The 15,395-nt window shown below is 42.1% G+C and overlaps 1 protein-coding gene across 4 annotated transcripts in view; it reads right to left on the bottom strand.

Moving 5' to 3' along the window:
* Nucleotides 1-13,053, bottom strand: part of dock10 (dedicator of cytokinesis 10) — a 179,709-nt gene extending 166,656 nt beyond the window's left edge. For all 4 annotated transcript variants that reach the window (XM_090218088.1, XM_090218084.1, XM_090218087.1 and 1 more), the window contains exon 1: nucleotides 12,424-13,053. In XM_090218088.1, coding sequence (XP_090074214.1) covers nucleotides 12,424-12,531 — 108 coding nt within the window. In that variant the 5' untranslated portion in view covers nucleotides 12,532-13,053. The remainder of the gene's footprint in view (nucleotides 1-12,423) is intronic.
* Between the last annotated feature and the right edge of the window lie 2,342 nt (nucleotides 13,054-15,395).

Here is a 15,395-nt window from a genome sequence, read left to right on the forward strand (position 1 = left end):
GCAATCAATTAGCTTAATTTCTCAGAGATCAATTATATTTAAACAAAATAATGTTGCAAGAATGCCAATCGTATCTGTTTCTAACCACAGAAACAATTTCAGAACAATCTGAGATGGTGAGGAACGAAATCTTCTTTCTTGTGCTTTTTTAGGTGGAAGACCCGGGAGAGAGAGAGAGAGATGGGATAAAGGGAGGGATAGAGGGAGAGTGTCTCACGCCCCATTGAGCGATCCCCCATAGGGCCTGATTCTCCTGACCTGATTTCCTTTATTTTATCTTCCACTATGTTCTCAGGGCACTTGAAGTACATGAGAAGCTGGCTGTCCTAATCAAATCAAAGTTTATCGGTCGCGTACACAGTTTAGCAGATGTTATAGCAGGTGCAGCGAAACGCTTGTGTTACTAGCTCCTAGGTCAATTTGAATGAAAGACAGTCAATCTAGGAAGTGATTCGAATTTCAAAAGCAAACATGGCTTGATTGAGAGATTTAAAAACATTTAAAAATTCAGTTTACCTCCTGAATTGAGTAACTTTTCAATTCCAATGGACCATAATCCTGCTACCGGAGTAGTTTAGCTGGGCTGTTTCCTCCATAGAATGACATATAGAACCTCTATGGTCCCCTCCCCCATAGAAACAGATTCTATATTATATTTCTATGCCTTCCACTCCTCCCTGTCCTCTGGGCTGATGACACAGTGAAGCTGATCAACCTCAGGAGGCACAGGAGCCAGCAGGCCCTATGGGGAAGGATGGAGGGTGGCACTGACTTTTATCTCGGTTCATCTGCAGGGAAACTAGTTACTAGGGATGTGCATCTTTCCCTTTCAAGAACATTTTGATTACGTATCTAGATACCTGGGCTACGATACAGGAACGATACATTTTAGCGTGAAACGATTCCGTGCGATTCTGTTTGATTAAAGAATGAATCGATGCGTTTTCACACGTTCACATTTGTTGCATAAAGACATTCATTTTCCATTCTACATTCAAATCTACTGATGGTAGAGCTGGGCCTCTCTGAGCTGGATATGTCTGAGATGACTTGTATGTGTGTGTGTGTTTTTGTGTGTAAATGATGTATGTCTATGGGGAATACTATGTAGACACCTGATCTGAGCCATAAGGGAGACTAGGCATCTATGTAGGCTGTTTTTTTATACCCACTAATTAACTTGTCATTTTTGCAGATTAAGAGTTTGAGCTAGTAATGTATCAATATTTATCATTTACAAATTAGCTATGACATAGCCAATTAATCAGTGGGGAACCGTCAGGGCCCTCTAAGCCCTCAGAGAGGGCCTAAGGAAAGATACAAATCTGTATATATTTTTGAAATATTATCATTTGTAATTTTGTTTTCATTGATTTAATCTTGTCTTATTTTTAATGATATTCCTTTTGAATTCCTTCAGTTTGTGTTGGAAGAAATAAGGGTAAGCATCCAAGAGAAAAAAAATATCCAATCAGAATTTTTCTTTGGCGGTCTCACGGCTCAACGCTCATTGGCTAGGCCCTCAGGCTTTGAATAGAAGGCACCAGCCAACGTCATTGACATTGACTTCAATTAGAGCAGCATTTTGGAATGACAGTAGAATCAACCAATCACAAATTGTCTTGTAATAGGTGGGACAATTGTATGATGCCTCAAGGCCCTCTAGAGGGCCTAAGTATACATCACTAATTCAGAGCCTTATCTTGTTTTTTCACGCTTGAGCCTAGCTAGCTGGCTAGATTTTTGCAGTGAGTGTATGTAACGATGACAATTGCAGAGAGAGTAATTGGGGACGATGTGGTGGCTAAATTATTAGCGTCTCCCTTTTCAAGACTAACTTTAAATGAAAAGTTCAATCTTGTACAGACCGGGAGACCAACTCCTGAACTGCATGATTTGGTGCAACGAGGAAAGAGGTTTGAGAGGCATTTTCAAGTTAATAATTATGAGCGCTATCCGTGTGAGCCTGTGAGCTGACAAAAAAAGCTTTACTGTTGGAATCGCCCACTCTCCAGCACCGATAACAGCTCAACCTGGACAACTGGTTTCAAAGACTTAGCCTGTTTGACAAAGTCAGCACTTCGACACCAAATCTCAACTTCACACCTGCGAGCTACAGTGAGTTTGAAAACATTTGGGGAAACAAGAGTAGACCTTAATGAGCAGGGAGATTCTAAAGTGCCTTATTCATGCGGTTGTGTTTTTAGGCAAGCAAGAATTAGCATTCAGAGGACATGATGAGGGTAAAGAATCAGCTAATAAGGGAAACTACTTGGAAATGCTGGATTTCTTGGCTGATTTAGCTACGGCTACAGTGTTCACAGGCACTTCCAGCAAAATCCTAAATGACCTGATACACGCTGTCATGAATGTAATGACAGATGTCATGATGGAAGAATTGAAAACCCCCTTTGTAACCATCATGGTTGAAGAGACGACAGACACTACCGATGGTGGTGTGAAGGAAAGGCTTTTCAAATCTGAGGATGTAACTGAGGATAAATGGGCAGAAGGCTTTCTGTCCAAATCATCAGCGTTTTAAAAAGGAGTGTGAATGCACGGCCAAAGTTGAGGCACAGTGTTAAGATGGGGCCGCAGTCATGGCCTCTGGTATAAACGGAGTACAATCCAAGGAGAAAGAAACTATCCCGCAAACTCCGTTCATTAATTGCTATGCGCACACTCCTAATCTGGTGATGTCACAAGGTGCTGGTAAACTAAAATAATGCAATTTTTTTTCTCATCTTGGTGGCCTAGCAGTATTTTTCTCAAGATCTGTCAAATAAACAAAACTACTGGATGAAATATGCCAGCGAAGACAACCCAGAGTGGCGCCAACACAATGGAACTTCTCACGCTTAGTTTGCACTGTGTGTGAAAAAAAGGCGGAACTCATTGAACTCTTTGAATACATGTCATAGTGGACCATCCCGATGACTTTGATGAAGACACCGTTCACAGCGCAGATGGATACAGGATGCACCTGACAAGCTTCGAGTTCTGCTTCCTGCTATCCGCGTTCTAATCCATAGTTGCATACTCCGATGTGTTGTTTGGAATATTGCAGAACAGGGAGTTTGACATGGTGTTCTGCTTGTCCAGGGTGGACGACTTCTGCAACACCACAGAGAGGGAAAAAGGAACATTCGATTCCATCTACGAGAACACTGAGTGGGACCGGAGTTCCAAGGGGGCGCAGGACAACACATAAGCAAGGAGACGTTCGCGGGCATTATCAAAAGCTACACAGTGCGATCATCGACAACATTGTCACTCAGCTAAGAAACAGGTTCAATGACCATGAAAGGCTCATGTCCCTTGCCCCACAAAAGTTCCCAATATATAGGGAAACGCCACTTTCCAAACGCTGCATTCTCCTGTCTCGAGGAAAGCTATGGCCCTAAATTTGATTTGCCGCGGCTTAAAACAGAACTCACCGTTATGTACTCAATGTCTGACTTCGAGGGTAAGAGCCCGGATGATCCGCTCCACTTCCTCCAGCAGAAGAGATTAACTGATAGTACGCACCAAATTGTATCTCCTTACCTGTCTAGTGTTGACCATTCCAGTGTCCACTGCATCAGTAGAAAGAACATTTTCTGCACTAAAAAGGATCAAGACATATTCCAGGAACACCACTGGACAGGCCCGACTGTCAGCCCTGGCCTTGATCTCAATCGAAAAATAACTTCTTTCGGATTTAAAATCAAAAGACAAGCTATATGAACCTGCCATTGCCCGTTTCATAAAGAAGGACAGGATAATGGACTATTGTTTTTAAATGATAATCATAATGGTGAGTGGACTTTATGTTTTCATCTACAGTTTGCTTTTTTCTGCTCTCTCGTTCATATCATTTTGTATACAATGTGTAAAATATTATTTTAACTTTAGATCACTGGTTGTGTGGTAAAAACAAAGGTAATGATGTTGCAATTGGAAGTACTGGGTACATGACATTTAGTGTTGTGGTGCATTTAAAAAACAAAATGTTGCATGCAGGAGAACATCGAATACAGCGCAACTCTTTTCTCTCTGATAGCATATACTGTCGTGGTCTTGAAACAATGTGAGTAGTTGTGTGGTTGAATTCATTCCGCCACTATTTGAGTGACAGTATGTTTTGGCAAATGCTGCTTTGAAGCGGAACAACCGTATTTTCTTCTAACGTGGTTCCTGCTATCGATATTTGCAAAAGAAAGGTCTCAAGTCATGCTCTGTATACACAGGCATCCGAGTTCTCTATCTATGACGCCAGATTTTTTTCCACAACTGAGGTCCTAGCTCCAATAGTCAAGGTTCGCCACTGCTATTAATACATAGCACAACTTTGGATTTCAACCCTATATCAAAATTGGAATGGTTTTGACTGTTTGGAAGTTTAGTGGGCGCTTCTTTTCCTCCCACTTAGGCCTTGCAGTGCGCCTCGCAAAAGTGATTCATCTTTATGAAATGATCAACTTTACCCCATATTTCTAAAAATATACACCATATACACCATTCTTGTTTAAAGCGAAACTAACAAAACTACCGCTGATGGTGAACCTGCAATATCAAAATATAATCTATTGTAAACCCTGTTCACCACGGCAGGTAGCCTAGCGGTTAAGCGAGTTGGGCCAGTAACCGAAAGGTTGCTGGTTTGAATCCCCAAGCCGACTAGATGAAAAATCTATTGATGTCCCCTTGAGCAAGGCTCTTAACCCATTTATTGCTCCTGTAACACGGAACCCAAACCAATTACATTAATTTGGGTCCAGGTCGAAAAGCATTAAACATGTATGGCAATTTAGCTAGTTAGCTTGCTGTTGCTAGCTAATTTGTCCTGGGATATAAACATTGAGTTGTTATTTTACCTGAAATGCACAAGTTCTTCTACTCCGCCAATTAATCCACACATAAAACGGCCAACCGAATCGTTTCTAGTCATCTCTCCTCCTTCCAGGCTTTTTCATCTTTGAATTTATATTGTGATTGGCATCTAAACTTTCATAATATTACCACAACAACAGTTCGTCTTTCAATCAACCACGTGGGTATAACCAACGAGGAGATGGGAGAGGCAGGACTTTCAGCGCGATCTGCGTCAGAAATAGAACTGATTTCTATTTTAGCCCTTGGCACCGCAGACGCTCGTTGGCGCTCTCGAGCAGTGTGGGTACAATAATTGAATAACATGGATTTCTACATTTATTTTGCGACGCTCGCACACACAACGTATCTGGTCTGGTCAGCATGTAAGACGATTTGGATAAGAGTGTTAGCTAAATTACTAAAATGTAAAGCCAGCCACGTCACGGACACCGACGCCTCGCTCCCGGGTAGGTAAACACCTTCTCTGCCTACTTCGAGAAAAACAATGCAACTCATGAGGACTGTGTGCTCCCGATCTCTCTGGCCGGCATGAGAAAGACATTTAAGTGTGTTAACCCTCGCAAGGCTGCCGGCCAAAGCCGCATCCTCAAAGCATGTGCAGACCAGCTGGCTGGAGTGATTACAGACATATTCAATCTCTCCCTATCCCAGTCTGTTGTCCCCACTTGCTTGATGATGTTCACCATTGTTCCTATACCCAAGAAACTGAAGGTACAGTAGCATGCAAAAGTATTAACCCCCTTGGCATTTTTCCTATTTTGTTGCCTTACAACCTGGAATTTAAATAGATGTTTGGGGGGGTTGTATAATTTGATTTGCACAACATGCCTACCACTTTGAAGATGCAAAATATTTTGTGTGAAACAAACAAGAAATAAGATAACTTGAGAGTGCATAACTATTCACCCCCCCAAAGTAAATACTTTGTAGAGTCCCCTTTTGCAGAAATTACAGCTGCAAGTCTCTTGCGGTATGTCTCTATAAGCTTGGCACATCTAGCCAGTGGGATTTTTGCCCATTATTCAAGGCAAAACTGCTCCAGCTCCTTCAAGTTGGATGGGTTCCGCTAGTGTACAGCAATCTTTAAGTCATACCACAGATTGTCAATTGGATTGAGGTCTGGGCTTTGACTAGGCCATTGCAAGACATTTAAATGTTTCCCCTAGGGTCATTGTCCTGCTGGAAGGTGAACCTCCGTCCCAGTCTCAAATCTCTGGAAGACAAACTGGTTTCCCTCAAGAACTTCCTTGTATTTAGCGCCATCCATCATTCCTTCAATTCTGACCAGTTTCCCAATCCCTGCCAATGAAAAACATCCCCACAGCATGATGCTGCCACCCCCATGCTTCACGGTGGGGATGGTATTCTCAGGGTGATGAGAGAAGTTGGGTTTGTGCCAGAAATAGCATTTCCTTGACGTCCAAAAAGCTCAATTTTAGTCTCATCTGACCAGAGTACCTTCTTCCATATGTTTGGGAAGTCTCCCACATTTTGGCAAACACCAAACCTGTTTGCTTATTTTTTTCTTTCAGCAATGGCTTTTTTTCTGGCCACTCTTCCGTAAAGCCCAGCTCTGTGGAGTGGACAGCTTAAAGTGGTCCTATGGCCAGATACTCCAATCTCCGCTGTGGAGCTTTGCAGCTCCTTCAGAGTTATCTTTGGTCTCTTTGTTCCCTCTCTGATTAATGCCATCCTTGCCTCCTTGCCTGGTGGACGGCCCTCTCTTGGCAGATTTGTTCTTTCCATTTTTTAATAATGGATTTAAATGGTGCTCTGTGGGATGTTCAAAGTTTCTGATATTTTTTTAGAACCCAACCCTGATCTGTACTTTTCCACAACTTTGTCCCTGACTTGTTCGGAGAGCTCCTTGGTCTTCATGGTAACGCTTGCTTGGTGGTGCCCCTTGCTTAGTGGTGTTGCAGACTCTGGGGCCTTTCAGAACAGGTATGTATGTATATATATATATATATATATATATATATATATATATATATATATATATATATATATATATATATATATTGAGATCATGTGACACTTAAATAAAGTCTACCTGTGTGCAATCTAACTAATCATGTGACTTCTGAAGGTAATTGGTTGCACCAGATCTTATTTAGGGGTTTCGTAGCAAAAGGGGTGAATACATATGCACGCAACACTTTTCCGTCTTTTATTTTTAGAATTTTTGAAATAAGTAATTTTTTCCATTTCACTTCACCAAATTAAAAACTATTTTGTGTATGTCCGTTACATTAAATCCAAATAAAAATATTTAAATTACAGGTTGTAATGCAACAAAATAGGAAAAACGCCATGGGGGATGAATACTTGTGTAAGGTACTGTAACTGAACTAAAACACTATCGGCCAGTAGCCCTCACTTCTGCCATCATGAAGTGCTTTGAGAGTTAAGAATAATATCACCTTCCCCGACACCTTAGACCTAGACCCACTACAATTGTCATACCATCCCAACAGATCCACAGATGATGCAATCACCACTGCACTGCACATTGCCCTATCCCACCTGGAAAAGAGGAATACTTATGTGAGAATGCTGTTCATCACCTACAGCTCAGTCTTCAACACCATAGTGCCCTCCAAGCTGTGAAACTGGTTCCTAGACTTCCTAACAGCCCGACCCCAGGCGGTGAAGGTAGGCAACAACATATCCGCCTCCACAGGGGTGCGTGCTCAGCCCCCTCCTGTACTCCCTGTTCACCAATGACAGCGTGGCTATGCACATCTCCAACTCAATCATCTAGTTTGCTGACGACACAACAGTGGTAGGCCTGATTACCAAGAATGACGAGATAGCCTACAGCAGGGATCATCACCTAGTTCATCAAATGTCTACCCTGCTAGAGCTGCCAGGATCAAGTGTAAGTGCTGTTATTATGAAGTGGAAAAATCTAGGAACGGGACCACTGAATGCTGAAGCATGTAAAAAATTAACTGTCCTCGGTTGCAACACTCACTACCGAGTTCCAAACTGCCTCTGAAAGCAACGTCAGCACAATAACTGTTTGTTGGGTGCTTCATGAAATGGGTTTCCATTGCCAAGCAGCCACACACAAGCTTAAGATCACCATGCGCAATGCCAAGCCTCGGCTGGAGTGGTGTAAAGCTTGCTGCCATTGGACTCTGGAGCCGTGAATATGCAATCTCTGGAGTGATCAATCACGCTTCACCATCTGGCAGTCCGACGGATGAATCTGGGTTTGGCGGATGCAAGGAGAACTCTACCTACCCCAATGCATTGTGCCAACTGTAAAGTTTAGTGGAGGAGGAATAATGGTCTGGGGCTGTTTTTCATGGTTCGGGCTAGGCTCCTTAGTTCCAGCGAAGGTAAATCTTAACGCTACAGCATACATATTCTAGACGATTCTGTGCTTCAAACTTTGTGGCATCAGTTTGGGGAAGGCCCTTTCCTGTTTCAGCATGACAATGCCCCCTGGCACAAAGCGAGGTCCATACAGATATGGTTTGTTGAGATCAGTGTGGAAGAATTTGACTGGCCTGCACAAAGCCCTGACCTCAACCCTATCAAACCCCTTTGGGATGAATTGGAACGCAGACTGCGAGTCAGGCCTAATCGCGCAAAATCAGAGCCCGACCTCACTAATGTTCTTGTGCAAGTCCCTACAGCAATGTTCCAACATCTAGTGGAAAGCCTTCCCAGAAGGGTGGACATATAGCAGCAAAACCAACTCCATATCAATGACCAGGTGTCCACATACTTTTACAGGTGTCCACATACATTTACAACAATAACAATGTCTCCACTGTATTTCTGACCAATTTGATGTTATTTTAAAATGGACAAAAAAAAAGGATTTTCTTTCAAAAACAAGGACATCTCTAGGTGACCGCAAACTTTTGAACGGTGGTGTATTCCGGACTCTGACATGGCTCGTTCTCATGTTACTTGTTCTGATATTTCTTAAAATGTATTTACATTTTTTGTTTATTGAATTGCTAGATGTTACTGCACTGTTGGAGCTAGAAACATAAGCATTTCCCTGCACCTGCAATAACATCTGCAAATCTGTGTACGCAACTAATAAACTTTGATTTGATTAGATTTTGACACACACAATGTACGACTGCATGAGCTCACACGCGCGCGCGCTCACACACACACACACACACACAAACACAACCCCACACAGTCACACACACAATGTATGCTCATACACACAAACACACAGACATCACTACATTACATCACCTGTTCCTTTACATTGTACATATGTCATCCCCACATCTAAAGACCTGTAATACCTGTCCTTTACCTGTCAGGTGAGTCATCAGGGAGACTAGGCATCACACACATGGACAAGCAACCCCCCCCCCACACAACACACACACACACAGCGAAAAAGGATTTGTCCTGCCCTTTACCTGTCAGGTGAGTCATCAGGGAGACTAGGCATCACACACACGGACATGCAACCCCACACAGTCACTCACACAATGTATGCTCACACAGAGAGGGAAAGAGGATTTGTCCTGTCCTTTACCTGTCAGGTGAGTCATCAGGGGGATATCAGGTGTCAAACACTGTCACATCCTAGCACTGTGTGTGTGTGTGTGTGTGTGTGTGTGTGTGTGTGTGTGTCAAACACTGTCACATCCTAGCAGTGTGTGTGTGTGTGTGTGTGTCAAACACTGTCACATCCTAGCACTGTGTGTGGTGTGTGTGTGTGTGTGTGTGTGTCAAACACTGTCACATCCTAGCACTGTGTGTGTGTGTGTGTGTGTGTCAAACACTGTCACATCCTAGCACTGTGTGTGTGTGTGTGTGGTACTATACAGGCTTGGCACAAATGGTGGGCAAGGACCTGTCATAATGAAAGTGAGTCACTGGGTTTTCCCACTCCTCTATAATTGTCGCTGCCCCTAGGTACAGATCTAGTATCAGCTTCCCCTCCCCCAATCCTAACCTTAACCATTACTGGGGAAAATGCAATACTGATCCAAGATCTGGGGGAAACTTCACCTTAAACCACAAATGTAATTTCAGAGCTGTGGTGGCAGTAACGTTAAGACTTGATGTGACAGCCAGGGTGACAGACACCTCAGAATCATTTCTAACACCTCACACATCCAACACTGATGTACTGATAAAAGCAGAGAGAATAGCATTGAAACCCATAGTGAAGATCTGTCTCAAAAATAATGATTGAAAATAAAAGGAGAGATGAGAAAAATAAGGGAGAATTGAGAATCAAAGCTGAGATATTAGCATGCACCTCAAGCACAACACACACAGGCCAGCCCTATAGATAGGCACTAGTGGCGGTCGGTGCCGTTTAAGGTGAGGGAGGACGATGTTTGTTTTTTTCATGAGCATGGCCTTATTTCTATTACAGCATATTGGATGACTGTCATTCATATTCCATTCATCCAGTTCAATGTAACATTGCTAGGTTTAGGCTAACTATAATGATACTCAAATGTTTCCTATACCCATCATGAGGTTGCTACAACCTAGCTTACAAATAAAAGTTTAGAACACATATGGAAATATTTTAGTAATCAAGGTGCTAGACAGTGACACATTCAATACCAAACAAGAGCTTCTGTTGGACAAATTCAGGTATGTTTATCCCCATTTTGTTCCCTTTGCTTCCGTTTAAGGAACATGTTTTAAACAGAATTGGTGGAATGAACACACCCCTGATCACCCGTAAACACAGTTCATGTTCATAGCAGCGACATACAAACAGCATGATCACTTTGCTCATTGTATATTCCTTCTTGCATCTACACGCTCTACAGTGCTCACAGCCTACATTGTCACCATATTAGCTAACGTCCTAGTCAACATGGCTACTAGAATTAAAACGTTAGAAAACAATCACGAGGTGTACAGAAAGCAGTTTAGAAGTTACACCGGTGGGCCCTGGTGGCAATACATTTCTAAAAGACTTGGAAAACTTCCACTGTTGGATAGCCATGGTCAGCTAGCTAACATAGCATCCCTTGCTGTTTGAGCCAGGTGTTTGACTAGGCTAAACTAGCTAGCTGCATTTTCTGGCCAAGTAGGTGAAAGTTTAAAAAGAAATACAACAATATATAGCTCTCTGCTTCTAAGTCATTTTTTAAAGGGAAGAATTTGTTCAAAACTGTTCAACTATTGTATTTTTTTTTTGAGTCAACTACTCACCACATTTTATGCACTGCAGTGCTAGATGTAGCTTATGCTTTCAGTACTAGATTCATTCTCTGGTCCTTATATTGGTGGACAACATGTCAGTTCATGCTGCAAAAGAGCTCTGATAAGTTGGAGGACGTCCTCCGGTCGTTGTCATAATTACTGTGTAAGTCTATGGAAGGGGTGAGAACCATGAGCTTCTTAGGTTTTGTATTGAAGTCAATGTACCCAGAGGAAGACTAAAACTAGCTGTCCTCTGGCTACACCATGATGCTACCCCAGAGAGTGCTGTAAAAGCTACTGTGGACCTTCATTGCAAAACAGTGTGTTTTAATCAATGGTTAGGTGACATAAAACTATACTAAATATATTCCTATCACAATATAACTTTTTAATATTTCACTATTTTTTTTTATAAAATTGACTGAGGATGGTCCTTCACCTCCTCCTCTGAGCAGCCTCCACTGGTACCCACTACACAAAATCTGCCAGAGCCAATTAATGTTAATTAAATGTCAATCCAACCGAAATGTGTGATTGAATTTGTTTTATTTGTATTATGGATTTTTTTGTATTTGTATTATTATTATTTATTTTATTTATTAATTTACACACAACTGGGATGATGTTACTGCCGCGTACGTCATTCAGTGTCTTCAGCTTGAAGCAGGAGGGCATTTCCCGCGGAAAGATAAGGACTAGGCTACAACCAGGTCCATTATTTATTTATTTCCCGGAGGCAGCATGGAAAATACCGAAAACCACTAGAGAATACACGGCTGCTTCGATTTTAGCAGCAAATCTCCTTACATTTAAAACGTTGAGATGGGCAATGCTAAGAATACGCATTCACCACCTCGACCCATATTCTCCGAAAATCACTGGAGAATACACGGCTGCTTCGATTTGAGCAGCAAATCACCTTACATTTAAAACGTTGAGGTGGGCAATGCTAAGAATACGCATTCACAACCTCAACCCATATCCTCTTCAAATGCAACATTGTAGCCCATTCAAGAAAATCCTTTACATGAATGCAACATTGTCTCTCGCAGCATCAAGACAAACTCCCCTTCACCGAAAACTTGCAGGCATATCCCAGTTGATATCACCATTCAAATTTAGCAGCTGTGTTCATTCAACCCAAATCGCATTAACACAATTATGAATGTCAAGTTCGTCAGGATCTGGGCGCAATGGTGCGGCTCGCATCTCCAACAATCAATTCAAAATCAATGGGTGGCTATAGCGTCATTGTAGGTACAGGGGGGAAGGTGAGTGAAAAAAACTACACCGTTGAGCTCTAACAATATAGGCCTACTCAGCATTACTGAATAAGGTACAGTCATAACCTTGTTATGTTATAACCTGTTTTTCCCATTGACCCACCGTCACTGCCGAATGCCTGACAGCATTGGATGCCGTCTGCCTTATCTCCGCCGCACTCCCGGGCTTGAGCAGGTTCTTCGTGAATCTCCGGGTCGATTCCGCTGCCATTTCAGAACGGTCCACACTATTCCTCTGGTTCAAGCGCCGACGTTCGCCCAGATTTACAACGCGTTTGTCTATTGCAAATCCAATGTATACGCCAGCAAAGGCTCTGCTCCCTTCCTCGTCTCGCTGCTGCTTCTACTAGGCTACTAGTACTACACAGCAGCACTGCTTGCGTAGGCTACAGATGCCTATTCAGCGAGATTCTACCAATGCCCGTGCGCTACAGAGTCAAATGAAGCGGAACTAATGGCCCATCTCTCTCCAACCCCTGGGCTGCAAGAAGCCTTTAAACTATTAACGTTTTAATAATTTAACATAGGCTGGGTTTTCCCAAACACAGTACGCCCAAACCCCTGCTATTTGATGAGGATTTATCTGTTGCTATAAGTCTACGAAACGTTCAAATTGGTCATACAACTAAATTCTAAAAGGCTTGCAATAACAGTGACCATTATGCCCATCATTTGGCCTCTGCCACAGGCCTAGACCAGGCCAAGGAGAGAGGAGAATAACATCCAGAATGTCATCAACTCATCAGCAGTCCACTCAGGACCATCGTTAGAGAGGGAGGAAAAATGGTCACACAGCGACCTATTGTGGTGGAATAGGCTAGTGCAAGTCGTTCATTAATGGTTGTTGTTTTTTCTATAGGTAGCATTATCATAATAGGCTACACAACGCTGTGGCATGGTTGCAACATTGTTGGGCACTATACTGTATATCCACGTTGAATACTACAAGCCATCGTCGGATATGATATCTGGTATGTTCGTATTGAACCATTAACAAGTCCAATTTTGCATTAATGACAATGTTAGCTGGGTATCAGTAAGGAATAAACGCAAAATGTCCTACACATTTGACAAGTCCAAACCATAGCCTATGTCCTTCTGAATACACGATTCCTACATGATGATGGCAATCCAATAGACATGCATTCGTCCGCTCTTGTCCTTCTCGTGCTTCTGCACAAAGCATTCAAGTGAACCATCCCATCCACGGATGTCAAAATGTGCAGATGTTTTGGTTTCTTGAGTCTGTGTTGCAAAGTGAGGACACATCGACCTTCACGTGGGTGTTTCCCGTCGCCAAAATAGCCATGGAGACCTAGATAATAGACTACTTCATAGGCCTACCATTTGGCTTTGGTATTTAATGGGAAATGTGACTTCCATGGAGATCTTGGCAGTTAAGCTCTATGGACTTGTATCTTACCTTAAGGCAACAGAGCAGGCATCCGCAGACGAAGGCATTTTTAAATAGTTGGATGATGTCTAAGGAGACCTACCGCATAAGTTTCCATAAAACACGTGTCCAACTTAGCTTAGTTGATTCTAAAGAAGATTTATCCATTGTTTGATGGAATAATGAATCAGTACTCATTTATTGTACTCTGGCTCCCCCGTTTGTCCACTCTTCAGTACTGCAGCTGTATGAGAAATAATAATTACACCAAATTTGCAATTGTATGCATTGCCTTCATTTCTTAATTTTCTTGAAGATGTTTAGTGCTTTGAAGGCTTTCAGGACTTTGCAGTTTTTCAAGGACGGCTTGTTGGTCTTGTTTGTTTTCAGGGGCTTGGGGGTGGTCTTGGTCAGGAAACCAGGTTTGCTTATTTTCTGCTTCTCTGAGGTTAGTTGAAAAATCCTAGAAAGAAAATCACAGCACTTATAGACAACTGCCCACAATGTCCCTATAAGAGTAGATATTGACTAATGCCAAGTTCACGTGCTATCGGAGTTATCGAATCTTCCTAGTTCCAACTAGGAAGGTTCACTTGAAAGACTCCAAATCGAAATTACATTTGGGAAACTGAGAGAGGTTTGTTTTCAGAGTTGTGACGTTTCACCACTGTCCTTTTACCTTTTCAACCAAAAGATAACTACAACCTTATCAATATGGATAATTAGGCTACATTTGACATTTGATAATGTAGCTAGTTTGGCCATACTGTCAATGTTAAGCAAGCTAGCTAACTTTATTATTACCAACGTCACCTAGCTTGTCAAGCTAACTAACATCGTATTGGTTGAATAATTATTCTGACCAAAAAGCACAGGAATGAAGCAAAGTCGTATTTTCGACATCACAACTAGAAAGTAGGAAGTTCCGACGAGCACGTGAGCTCGGCATAAACACTCAACAGCCCAAAAAAGGGTTGTTGCTGTAGGTTTAAGTCTCATAGAATGTAAAGTTTATTTAATTTTTATTTTCACCTTTATTTAACCAGGTAGGCTAGTTGAGGATGAAGACCGAGAGGAAGGACACGGACAGACACCGAGTCGTGACTAGAACCCATTAGAAATGCATTAGAAATGTGTGCAAAGACATCCGATCACATAAATATGACCCAATAGGAGTGTTGATACTGGGGCTTATGGTTTAGTTTAAGTACTTGGAAGCTTAGTTTACTATTGAGCGATTATGGATCAGTAGTTGGCAGGCTGTCTTACTTAGGCTTACTTACATGTTGCTTTTCCTCGTGTTTGCCTTGAACCAGGGCTTTGGTCCTGTGAAAGGACAAACACCAATGTCATGTGAATGAGAGCAAATCCGAACATGATCAAACTAATATCACATCCACTTACAGCTTGTTCAGAGTCTGTCTATACATCCTCTCAGTGATATGGAGTTTTTGATGTAAAGAGGATTTATTCTCTACAAGCTGCCAAATTTTGTCTGTTGCAAAGTAAACAGACATCATAAAGTAAAGAAACATATCAATACAGAATAAAGTGATTATGGCTGATGGGACATATGTTGTGTGTTTGTAATAGTCTACGTGTCTATTCATGAAAAATCACATTGATTAACTCTTTGGTCCTAACCCAGTTTACTTACTTACTAATGGCTCTACCTACTCCAG

Source organism: Oncorhynchus mykiss, chromosome 24 (assembly GCF_057628025.1).
Source record: "Oncorhynchus mykiss isolate SJ-2025 chromosome 24, ASM5762802v1, whole genome shotgun sequence".
In the NCBI taxonomy this organism is placed as follows: Eukaryota; Metazoa; Chordata; class Actinopteri; order Salmoniformes; family Salmonidae; genus Oncorhynchus; species Oncorhynchus mykiss.